This window comes from Neoarius graeffei, chromosome 20 (assembly GCF_027579695.1).
Source record: "Neoarius graeffei isolate fNeoGra1 chromosome 20, fNeoGra1.pri, whole genome shotgun sequence".
Lineage (NCBI taxonomy): Eukaryota > Metazoa > Chordata > Actinopteri > Siluriformes > Ariidae > Neoarius > Neoarius graeffei.
In genome coordinates this window covers 12,613,627-12,625,907 of record NC_083588.1, presented here as the reverse complement: position 1 = coordinate 12,625,907, position 12,281 = coordinate 12,613,627, and the positions used below count along the sequence as shown (strand labels likewise).

General features: G+C 41.4%; 1 protein-coding gene across 4 annotated transcripts in view; it reads right to left on the bottom strand.

Annotated features, from left to right (window-relative positions):
- slc2a9l2 (solute carrier family 2 member 9, like 2) overlaps positions 1-12,281 on the bottom strand; it is a 216,148-nt gene that overhangs the window by 102,997 nt on the left and 100,870 nt on the right. For all 4 annotated transcript variants that reach the window (XM_060901254.1, XM_060901255.1, XM_060901253.1 and 1 more), the window contains one exon: positions 8,826-8,958. In XM_060901254.1, the coding sequence (XP_060757237.1) occupies positions 8,826-8,958 (133 nt within the window). The remainder of the gene's footprint in view (positions 1-8,825; positions 8,959-12,281) is intronic.

The following is a 12,281-nucleotide window of genomic DNA, read 5'->3' as shown; positions in this document are numbered from 1 at the left end:
CTTGGCACATGAATTAAAATAATGATGCAAACTAAATTGTGTGCTGTTGGTACATGTTATCATGGTAGTTATATCCTTCAGACGGTCAGAAATATTTTCAGCGAACAAAATAACAGCAAACTAAAAACAAAAGACTGACAGTGGTGCTTAATTAAAGCCATCAGCAATGGTGTCCTTGACTCGTGCTGGCATATTATATGCATAATGAGGAGATTCACCGAATTAAATCACAGATGAGGAGTGAAAGTGTGGGTGAGTGTCGGATCCAGCTGTGTGTAATATGTCAGACCAGCGGGTCTTTCAATCAATAAGTTGTGTAGAAGTGTTGCATTTCAGACCCCGAAGAAAGTTCGACATGGTATGATCATTCAAAAAAGGACATTCGAAGCGCACTTGCTTTACATAGTCACATATTCATGGTTTTTCATGCTTAGAGGGTAAATTTAGAAGAGCAAAATCAGGTGAAATGAATCCAGGATGATTTGTAACTTAAAGCAAATTTTGAATGAACAGCACTGCGATCTAAGATTGCAATAGCCCCCAAGCATAACTACATCGTCACTTGTTTCCCACAATGCACTGTGGGAGACAGCCGAGGTCGGTAGTTGAGCGATATGACGGATGTCAGATTAATTTTACGTGAGAGCGATGTGAGAGGAACGATTTTGCTGTGCTCTGTCGTGGAAGATGATGAAATTGGTGATTTAAACAGGTGGATAACATGTTGAGGGTTTACAGCAGAAAAATCGGAATCCAAATCAAGCTTGGTGAGAAGGGAAGAGTCCAGACCGAGTCTACCACACTGTGCAACAACATCATCAAATCTCAGACTGTCTTATTTCTGAGGACGTATATTGGATCACGATGCAATCTTAGACTTAAGTTGCAATTTGTTTCTTTTAATCTTCACTTATTCCTTTCCATTTTCTCAGGAACTTTGTTCAAATGAAATCTTAGCCTTGTACTTCATCTTGATCCAGTACAATGAAAGTTACAGATGCAGGAAGGGAAACTAGAATAAAAAAAAAATCAATTATTGACTTCAGTCTAAGATTGCTTCATGATCCCAGGCCCAGATGAACAGCATCAAAACATTTAGAAATGAGTGATGAGTTAAATAAAACTTGAGATCAAGAAACATTCCAAAAAAAACAACCAAACAAGCAAACAAAAAAAACTTTGGAAACCCGCTGATCTGCCATGTCATGTTCAGTATAAATGCATTTTCTTCAATAAATGCCGCTAGTGAGGTACACCGAACATTATACTTACCTGAAAGAGAACCCTTCATGGTTTGGGAGTTTTATCGGTCCGACAGGCTCGTTCGGCTGCCGAGTGCTTCGGTACATTGAGAGGCAAAGGCCGAAGAATGCTTCTTTGTTTTATAAGCTTTGGAATATCGCTAGTTTCAGATGATCAACAGTGTCGATCGTTATAATCTTCAATAACCGAAGGCCAGTCCGCAGACCATGGAAATATTGCTGGGTCACAGTTTAAGTACATCTTTTTCCCACCAGACAAATGTAAGCTACAAATACTTGTCCATTTTGAATCAGTTTGAAGGTTTTCGTTGGGGGTTAAGCTTATCCATTTCTTTCTTCTCTTCTTCTTGACTGGCAGCTGATAAAAAGTCAAATTAGGTGTTCTCTTTGTTGTGGAGACACAGTAAAGGCCAATTTATGCTGACAACGCAGTCCTCGCAGATAGCGTCGCAGATAGCATCTGCGTAGCTCCCCCCACCTTCGCAGACGCTCTGCGCGCACCTCCCAAAAATTGTGACCACCGCAGAAGCCTCGCAGACAGCATCGCAGACAAGAGGGCTCTGATTGGTCCACTCTACATCCGCTGTACACGCACTTCCGCTTCCCTACTTTCCCGGCTTGGTTTGTTTTCACGACCGCCATTTTTAAAAACACAAGCGAAGATGGAGCAGCACGAAGAGCGGTTGATTGAGGAAGTGAGGAAGTACGTACATCTATACAACTCCAGTTCTAGTCATTATAAGTAACCGGAGGATAAACACTCCACTAACCACACCCACCAACTACTCCTAGCGATTTCGCGACTTCGCACCCCCTTGCGTTGTGGCGGTGAATAACATCGCTCACACCTATTACTCCCCGCTCAACGATAAATTACAACTGTCTGCGAAAAGCTATCTGCGAAAGCCTTGTCGCAAGAGCATGCAGAGGCCTTAAGGCACACAGCGATTCACTTGAGGCAAAACCTTCCTAAATTCACTTTTGGTTAAAACCGGTTAGACAGAACAATGTGGAGTGTAGCAAAGGCGAAAGTAAACAATACAGCGGACCTGACCCCGGGTATCACCCATAATGCATTGCGGTAAACAAGCAATGATGTAATTCTGGGTTAGGGTCATTAAAGCCAGTTACTAAGAGACAGTTCCGACTCTTGGTCAGTTCTGAGAGTTCTTCTGCTTTTATCATTAAACCAGGCTGGGTACCTGTACAATTTACCATCTGACAAAGATTTTTGCCCTTGGCATGAACGGCCAACAGTTTCTTAATTTCTGAGTTCCTCTGTACTTTACTCTGTTCCTCTTTTACACTCCCTTCAGGCTTTTTCTTCCTTTGTCGCTTCACTGCCCTTATCTTTAAAGTCTGGTTTGTGATTTTTTTTGGAAAAGCTTACTAGAGTCATGTCACTGTGTAAATAATATGAACGTTTTAAAAATGGGGCGATTAAACGATGACACGGCTTCTGTGACTCAGAAAAGACTCAGTATAAAATCTGCATTCATGACAGCTTCCCACAGATGTTATTGCATCAGGTTTTTCAGGCTTGGCTTATTGGATTATGTTCACACATGAACCCACATGAAATTCTGACCCATTCTTCTTAATATAACTGCTCTAACTCTGTCAGACTGAAAGATGACTGTTCTCATCAATTTTCAAGACTTGTGATAGATTCTCAACAGGACTGAGGTCTGTGTTTTGAAACATTATAGGTTTTCTTCTACCATTGCCCTTTCATCCATCCATCCTATCCTCAATCTCAATCAGTTTCCCAGATCCAACTTATGAAAAGTATCTCCACAACATGAGGCTACCACCACCATGCTTCACTGTGAGGATGGTGTTTTCAGGATGATGAGCAATGTTGGGTTTCTCCTACATGTATAGCTTTGGTTTAATCCAACCCCAGTTCCAAAAAAGTTGGGATGCTGTGTAAACTGTAAATAAAAACATTTTTTTAAAAATTGCAAATCATGGAAACTCTATATTTCATTGAAAATTGTCGAAAGACAACATATCAAATGTTGAAACTGAGAAATTTTTTGTTTTTTGAAAAATATATGCTCATTTTGAATCTGATATCAGCAACACGTTTCAAAAAAAGTTGGGACGGGGCATGTTTACCACTGTGTTGCATCACCTCTACTTTTAACAACACTCTGTAAACATTTGGGAATTGAGGAGACCAATTGCTATAGTTTTGAAAGAGAAATGTTGTCCCGTTCTTGCCTGATCTGCAATTTCAGTTGCTCAACAGTTCGGGGTCTCCTTTGTCATATTTTGCATTTCATAATGCACCAAATGTTTTAAATGGGAGACAGGTCTGGAATGCAGGCAGGCCAGTTTAGCACCCGGACTCTTTTACGACAGAGCCATGCAGGCTTAATATGTACCGAAAACAGTTTGGCATTGTCTTGCTGAAAGAAGCGAGGCCTTCCCTGAAAAAGATTTTGTCTGGATGGCAGCATATTGCTCTGAAATGTGTATGTATCATTCAGCATTCATGATGCCTTCCCAGATGTACAAGCTACCCATGTCATGTGCACTAATGCACCCTCATGCCATCACAGATGCTGGCTTTTGAACTGTGCGCTGATAACAAGCTGGATGGTCCCTCTCCTCTTTCGCCTGGAGGACATGGTGTCCATGATTTCTAAAAAGAATTTCTACTTTTGATTCGTCAGACCTCGAGACAATTTTCCACTTCGCCTCAGTCCATCATAAAAGAGTTCAGGCCCAGAGAAGGTGGCGGTGTTTCTGGATATTGTTTATATCTGGTTTTAACTTGCAGTTGTGGATGCAATAATGAACTGTTTTCACAGACGATGGTTTTCTGAAGTGTTCCTGAGCCCAAACAGTGATTTCCACGACAGACACGTGTCTGCTTTTAATGCAGTGTCGCCTGAAGGCCTGAAGGTCACAGGCATTCAATGTCAGTTTTCAGCCTTGTCTCTTGCATACAGAGATTTCTCCAGATTCTCTGAATCTTTTAATGATATTATGTACCATAGATGATGTGATCCACAAATTCTTTGCAAGTTTACATTAAGGAATGTTATTCTTCAATTGTTTTACTGTTTGTCCGTGCAGTCTTTCACAGAGCAGTGAACCCCTCCCCATCGTTACTTCTGAGAGACTCTGCCTCTCTGGGGATGCTCTTTTTAGATCCAATTATGCTACTGATCTGTTGCCAGTTAACCAAATTATTTTTTTTCGCATTACACAACTTTTTCAGTCTTTTGTTGCCCTGTCCCAACTTTTCTGAAACGTGTTGCTGACATCAAATTCAAAATGAACATATATTTTTCAAAAAACAAAAAAAGTCTCAGTTTTAACATTTGATATGCTGTCTTTGTACTATTTTCAATGAAATATTGGGTTTCCATGATTTGCAAATCTTCACATTCTGTTTTTATTTATGTTTTACACAGTATCCCAACTTTTTTGGAATTGGGGTTGTAGGTTAGATAATGTTGGGGTTTTTTTTGGACACAGATGCTGAATCTCCACTTTACCTTTCCACAAACTCCAAAAGGGATTTCTGATGCCTCACTACTCCTCCATAAAGCCCAGCTTTGTGGAGTATCCAAGCTATATTTATCCTGGGAACAGCATCTTCCACATGAGCTGTGGATCTCTCAAGCTCCTTACTCTCATAGAGTTATTCTTGGCCTCTTGGTTGCTTCTCTGACTCCTAAAGCACTGTACCATCCACACAAAAATGTGAGTTGGGTGGAAGCAGCTGTTGTAGAAACTGGAAGAAAGAACTCAGGAACTGGGGCATGGAGAGGTACCAAGCGTTCAGTGAACTTTCCTTGATCCCTAGGGCCCCTGTGTGCTCATACATATTAATGTTCACATTGCACACCAATACACTATACATTCATACAAGCCCACTCTGCATTCAAACTATCACACTACACATTAACATAGTCAGGCTGCATAATGTTCATATTGCACACCAGCATATTCAACATTGCCAGAAATATTGTTGAATACTAACAATTGCTCATTTAGTATCAATCTAGGGTGATGCACACTGCTCCTCATCCCTTCTGCTATCAGCCGTACTATATTGGACTTGAATTATCAGACAACAATGGAGTTCTGTTTGATGAATTACTAAATTTTATATTTTGTCCCCAGCTTTAGATATTAAAAAATGGAAAAAGGGCCAGGACTGCAAGGGCTTATCAGTTGATCACATTTATTTCACCCTCACCCTTATTCACCTCAGGCTAACAGAAAACATTGCTTGGGCAATATAGTGCTTTTCACTGTTGAGCAGGAAAACAGTATAACAATTCTATAAACAAATGATCAACACAATTGATTTTTTTCACTGTCTGAAAGTTCAGAATGGAAAATATAAGAAAATAAAAGCAGCAAGTATGTCAGCCTGATATAAATTACACATTCCTCGGGTAGCTGGACCTACAGCGAGGGCAAGCTGACTGACCCAGCTGGTTTCTGCAAGAGGCAGGGTACACCCTGCAACAATCTCTTGCAGGACTAACACAGGGACGAACAACCATTCATCCTCACATTCACACATATTGGCAATTTAGAGTAGCCAGTTGACCGAATCTACATATCTTTGGACTGTGGGAGGAAACAGGAGCACCTGGAGGAAACCCATGTAGGCACAGAAAGAACATGAAAACTCTGCCAGAAAGGCCCCAGTTGACTGCAAATTTCAAACCCAGAATTATCTTGCTGTGAAATGACAGTGGTAAAGACTGCACCACCATGCTTCCCACCGACATTCCTGACAGTGCTGTACCTTCAGCCAATTCTCAACTACGTGCTACTGAGGAAGCTGTCCCATCAGTCAAGTCTAAACACACACTCCTAACAAAGGCAAGTCTGAAACAAGCATTCCTGACTGAGGTGGACCCAAGTCTCAAACATCTGAACCTTCAGCCAGGACAACAAAAACACATGTTCCTCCATCCATTATCCCAAACCACTTATCCTGTGCAGGGTCACGGGCAAGCTGGAGCCTATCCCGGCTGACTATGGGCGAAAGGCGGGGTACACCCTGGACAAGTCACCAGATCATCGCAGGGCTGACACACAGAGACAAACAACCATTCACACTCACATCTACAGTCAATTTAGAGCCACCAATTAGCCTAACCTGCATGTCTTTGGACTGTGGGGGAAACCGGAGCACCCAGAGGAAACCCATGCAGACACGGGGAGAACATGCAAACTCCACACAGAAAGGCTCCCGTCAGCTACTGGGCTCGAGCCCAGGACCTTCTTGCTGTGAGGCGACAGCGCTAACCACTACACCACCGTGCCACCCACATGTTCCTGAAAGTGCTATACCTGTGACCAAGTCCCAAATACACTTATCTTAACAAAGGCAAGTCTAAAACAAGCACTCCTGACAGAAATGAACCTGCTTCCAAGTGTCCAACACATTCTGGAGGAAACTGTATTCCAACAAAGTCTTGCACACCCACACACTCTGGAAGAACCTGGAAAATACTTCCACTCCTGAAGAAGTTACACTTTGCATCTTGAACACACACTTGTCGCACATGCACTCTTTAGAAAGCCTGACCTTCAGCCAAGTCTTAAACATACTCCTGAGGGTGCTGGCCCATCTGCCAAGTCTCAAAAGGAAAATGGAATTTGCCTGTCTTGAACACATGCTCTGCTGGAAACTGGATTTTTGGCCAAGTCTCAAACGCATTTCTGACAGAGCTGGGCCTTCATCCAAGTCTTAAATACACATGCTTGAGGAGCTGGTGTTTTGGCCAGGTCTCAAACATCCAGACATTAGGAAGCTGGATGTTCATTCAGACCTCAAAATACACAGTCTTCCAAGGGATTGCCCTTGATGATGCTTCTCAATGATTTAATAATGTCAAATGAGATAAACACCAGGTTTCTGACCTCATTCTGTCATTCGAGTCCATTCTACAAAGGTTCAATCACAGAGTTTAGTAACAACTTGCTTTGACCTAAAGCACTAAACACAGAAGGAAGCTTTTTGAGAACACTTTGGGAACAATTTGTCAGGGGAAAAAAAGGAAAAGACAAAAGGAGGAACTTCAAAGAAGGGAGAATGACCTCAAATGCCTATCATGAAACCCCCAGTACTCCTAAACTGTTTTATTCTTGACATGATCTTTCTGATTTCAGACAAAGGAAGAAAAGCAGCTTTAAATGTTATTTAACAACCTGTTGTATAATCATCTACTGATCTTTAGAGACCTTTGAACTGGAACATAGTCAAAGCTTTGGGTTTAATCCATGACCTTGATGTGTGTTTGCATGCAAGCTATAAAGAGTTCAGAAAGAAAATGTAGCACGCTGTGGAAATAGTCAACAGAGCCACAAAGAATGAACCAGATACAGTACATGAGCTTGTGTAGGAAGAGGAGGAAGAAAGTGTTAAATAAATAAATAAATAAATAAATAAAAGTAGTAAGGAGCAGTAAAACTTGGAAAGAATGCATAAAAAGTAGTAAACGGCAATAAATAAATAAATAAATAAAAGACTGATGAGAGGAGCACAAAAGAGATCAGAAAAAAAGAGACAAAATATATGTGGAAATTAAAGGAGTAGAAGGAAAGAGTAAAAGAGAAAAAGGCTGAAAAGAAGAGATAAGTAATAAAGTAAAAAGAATAAAAATGTGATGGTGTTGATGGTGATAGTAATGATGATGTTGAGTATAACAGTGATGGTTGTAACAGTGATGATGATGGGGATAGTTATAATAGTGATGATTACAGTGACAATGAAGGTGATGATGGTGATGGTTAGAATAGTGATGACAGCGACAGTGCTGGTGATAGTGATGATAGTGATGTTATAACGGTGATGACGATGGTGATGATTATAATGGTGGCATAATGGTGGTAGGAAAAGTGATGATAGTAATGATGCTGTTCGTGGTCATAGGGATGACGACAATGATGATGGTTATAATAGTGGTTATGATAGTGACTGACGGTGATAGGGATGATGGTGGTTATAATAGTGGTGATAATTGTCATCGTGATAATAGTAATTATGGTGTTAATGGTAAAAGGGATGATGATGGTAATGGTTATAATTGTGATGATGACGGTGACACTCATGGTGACAGTGATGACCATGGTGAAAGTTTAATAGTGAAGATGATGACAATGACAATGACAGTTCTAATAGTGGTGATAATAGTGATAGTGATGATCGTTATGATGGTGTTAATGGTGATAGGGATGATGATGAGGATGATTATAATTGTGATGATGACAGTGACATCCAGGGAGATCGGGATGATGGCTATAATAGTGATGATGATGACGATGGCGATGGTTATTTTAGTGGTGATGGCTATGATGGTGATGGTTACAATAGTGGTGATAACAGTGATAGTGATGACAGTCATGATGGTGTTAATGGTGATGGGGATGACAATTTTGATGGTCATAATAGTGATGATGATGATGATGATAGTGATGTTATCATAGTGGTGATAATAGTGATTTTCATGATAGTAATGATGGTGTTAGTGGTGATGGTTATAATCGTGATGATGATGATGATGATGATGAACGATGTACCTTTTTCAGCTCGAGCTTGGTCTTTGCGTTCCATCAGCAGGAATCGTGGGCTCTCCGGCAAAAATGGCAAAACGCACAACTGCAGAATGGCAGGAACTGTGAGAAAGGCAAACAGGAAGTTCCATCTGTTCTCCTGCAAAACACAGACCAGCAGCCATGGCCTGAAGGTTAGCAAGGCACCTAACCCCCAACTGCTGTCGCATAGCTGCCCACTGCTCTGGGTATGCATGTGTGCTCATTGCTCACTTGTGTGTACATGTGTGTGTTCATTGCTTCATCTTTATGCAGAAGAGGAATTTCACTGTGCTTGAGTACATGTGACAAATAAAGATTTTTTCTCAACCCAATGCCCATAACACAGTAAAACACAAACCAAGAACACAAAACATGACTGCAGAATTGTGGGAAAGATTAGAAAAACAAATATGTGTAATTACACACCAATCAGAAAACCAATTATGGGGAACCACACAAACCATCATGATGAATATACCTTTAAAACACTTAAAACAGACATGAATATGAGTAATACACAACTTTTCAGTCTTTCTTTGTCCCTTGAATCAGTCTGTCTGTCATTCCTGTGTCTCTCGGTCTATTTCTCTCTGTCTCATCCCCCCTCTCTAATTTAGGGTGCATGTCTCAAACACTGCCCAAATTAATTAATCTCATAACATGTAATGCCTAGATTAACTCTGTGTGTGTGTGTGTGTGTGTGTGTGTGTGAGAGAGAACTGGAAAATGGGGTCTGAGTGAACAGAAACACACATGTAGGTATCATACCGCCATCTTGTGTCAGAACTACAATTCCCAGTCCACTTCCGTGTGACCTACGTCACGCGTGGGCGGGATCATCTACGTCATCATACAAGGAAACATAAAACAATGGGACAACGCTTCCATCTTTGTCTCTCACGTCTGGCTTCCGATGGATCTGGATGTATAAAGAGGCGCGCTCTCCACCCCAAAAAGACGTCTTCTTTCTTGCAAGATCCATCACTCAGCGCGATTTTCCTTCTTACCCTTGGCAAAGGTAAACTCTAGAGTCGCGCGATCTTTAAACTCAACCTGAGTTACAACCGGTTTACTTGCATTAGAAGTGACGTCACGACTGCAGCCCAGGCAGTTAAAAGTTAAGAAGCGATTGAATCCTTTTTAACTCAAAGCGCTGTGCATCTTATTCTGATCAGAGACTTTTCCTCACGAACGCTGAGGTTCGGACCAAGAACTCTCTGCTTTCCACGGGAACCACCCAAGTGCTCCGTTCGACCCGAAAGTTTCTCCGCCTCCATCACGAGCGGCTCACGTGCTCCCACGGCGAGGCCCGAGACTACACCGGCGAATAGTTCTTCATATCTTGCTAAAGGCAGGATTAAGTAAGATTTTGGCATTTGGGCATAATTAGGATAGTCTTAGGAATTTGCTTTTATTTGAAATAGTGTGAATTTAAACCCAGGTTTATTGTTACACTGTTGAACACGCAGCGTGTTGATTTATTTTGGTTCTATGTTCTCTCAATTGTTTAATAGATAGGCTGCGCATGCTTCTCTCTTTTATTCTTTACTACTAACATATAGTTCTCATTATTATACATCTTGATGTCATTAAGATTTCAGTGGATTCAGTATGGTTATGAGCTAGTGGGTTAGCTACAGCTTCGCTTTTGTCTGCTTAGCAACACAAAGCTAATCAAGGCCTACCATGTGCTCAGCAAGCCATCAGGCCTAACAAACACACTTTAGCTAGGCTATAGGGCCTTTCACAAACACATACTAGCAACACAAGGCTAATCTAGGCCTCCACCACGTGTAGTTAGCTACACGAGGCTAAACACAGAGCTAATCCTTTGTTCTGTTTAGATAACATTCTTTTGTTTAGCTACCAACAAGCTAGGCCTCCACCACGTGTAGTTAGCTACACGAGGCTAAACACATGGTCAAGTCCTTCACACTCCCTCTCTCTCTCTCTCTCACACACACACACACACACACACACACTTCACTGCTTGTATATATTGATTTATCTTTTTATCTTTGTATAATAAATTCATTTATTAAACAAACTGTGTTTATTTGTGTGAACAACATCTGAAGTCCCCAATTTTCTCAAAGAATTCAAAAAGGGTGCAAATGTTATATAATATGGTAAGTGATCTTAATAATTTGGAAATGTACCATAATTTAGCTGTTTGGTAATTTATTATTAAGCACCAGGATTAATGGTATGATTCACTAAATGATTCCCTAAATGATTCATTGAACGATTCCCTAAATGATTCATTGAACGATTCCCTAAACGATTCACTAAATGATTCATTGAACGATTCACTGAACGATTCACTTCAAATGAGAGTGATTCTATGGTATGATTCAATTCAAACGAGTCAAATTAAATGATTCAATGGGATTGATTCATTTTAATTATTGACCTTCAAAATTTAATGAGACTGATTTAACGAGATTGATCACTTAATATCAATAATTAACTGATTGCACCCACACACACTTGTGAAATGAGATTACATTTGATTATATCCTGCAGTGTCTTTATGAAGTGTTTGGTTATGCAGAGTGCTCGGCGTGAGCTGGATAAGTATACCTCCTACACACAAATAAACTCTCATAAAATAAGGCTGAGTTTGACTCTGTGTGTGTGTGTGTGTGAGTGAAGTGGACTCTGTAAAGGTTATCCAGAGGCTTGGTGCTTGGTTTTGTTTTTCATCTCATCTCATCTCATTATCTCTAGCTGCTTTATCCTGTTCTACAGGGTTGCAGGCAAACTGGAGCCTATCCCAGCTGACTACGGGCGAAAGGCGGGGTACACCCTGGACAAGTCGCCAGGTCATCACAGGGTTGACACATAGACACAGACAACCATTCACACTCACATTCACACCTACGGTCAATTTAGAGTCACCAGTTAACCTAACCTTCATGTCTTTGGACTGTGGGGGAAACCGGAGCACCTGGAGGAAACCCACGCGGACACGGGGAGAACATGCAAACTCCGCACAGAAAGGCCCTCGCTGGCCACGGGGCTCGAACCCGGACCTTCTTGCTGTGAGGCGACATCGCTAACCACTACACCACCGTGCCGCCCCTGTTTTGTTTTTATTTATTTATTTACGGTGGTGGAAACCACAACCTGGCATTACCATACTCACATATATTATCAAGTTCTTGTAGTAATTAGTGGGGCGGTGGCACAGTGGTGTAGTGGTTAGCGCTGTCGCCTCACAGCAAGAAGGTTCTGGGTTCAAGCCCAGTGGCCAATGGGGCCTTTCTGCGTGGAGTTTGCATGTTCTCCCCGTGTCTGTGTGTGTTTCCTCCGGGTGCTCTGGTTTCCCCCACAGTCCAAAGACATGCAGGTTAGGCTAATTGGTGGCTCTAAATTGACCATAGGTGGGAATGTGGTTGTGAATGATTGCTTGTCTCTATGTGTCAGCCCTGTGATGAT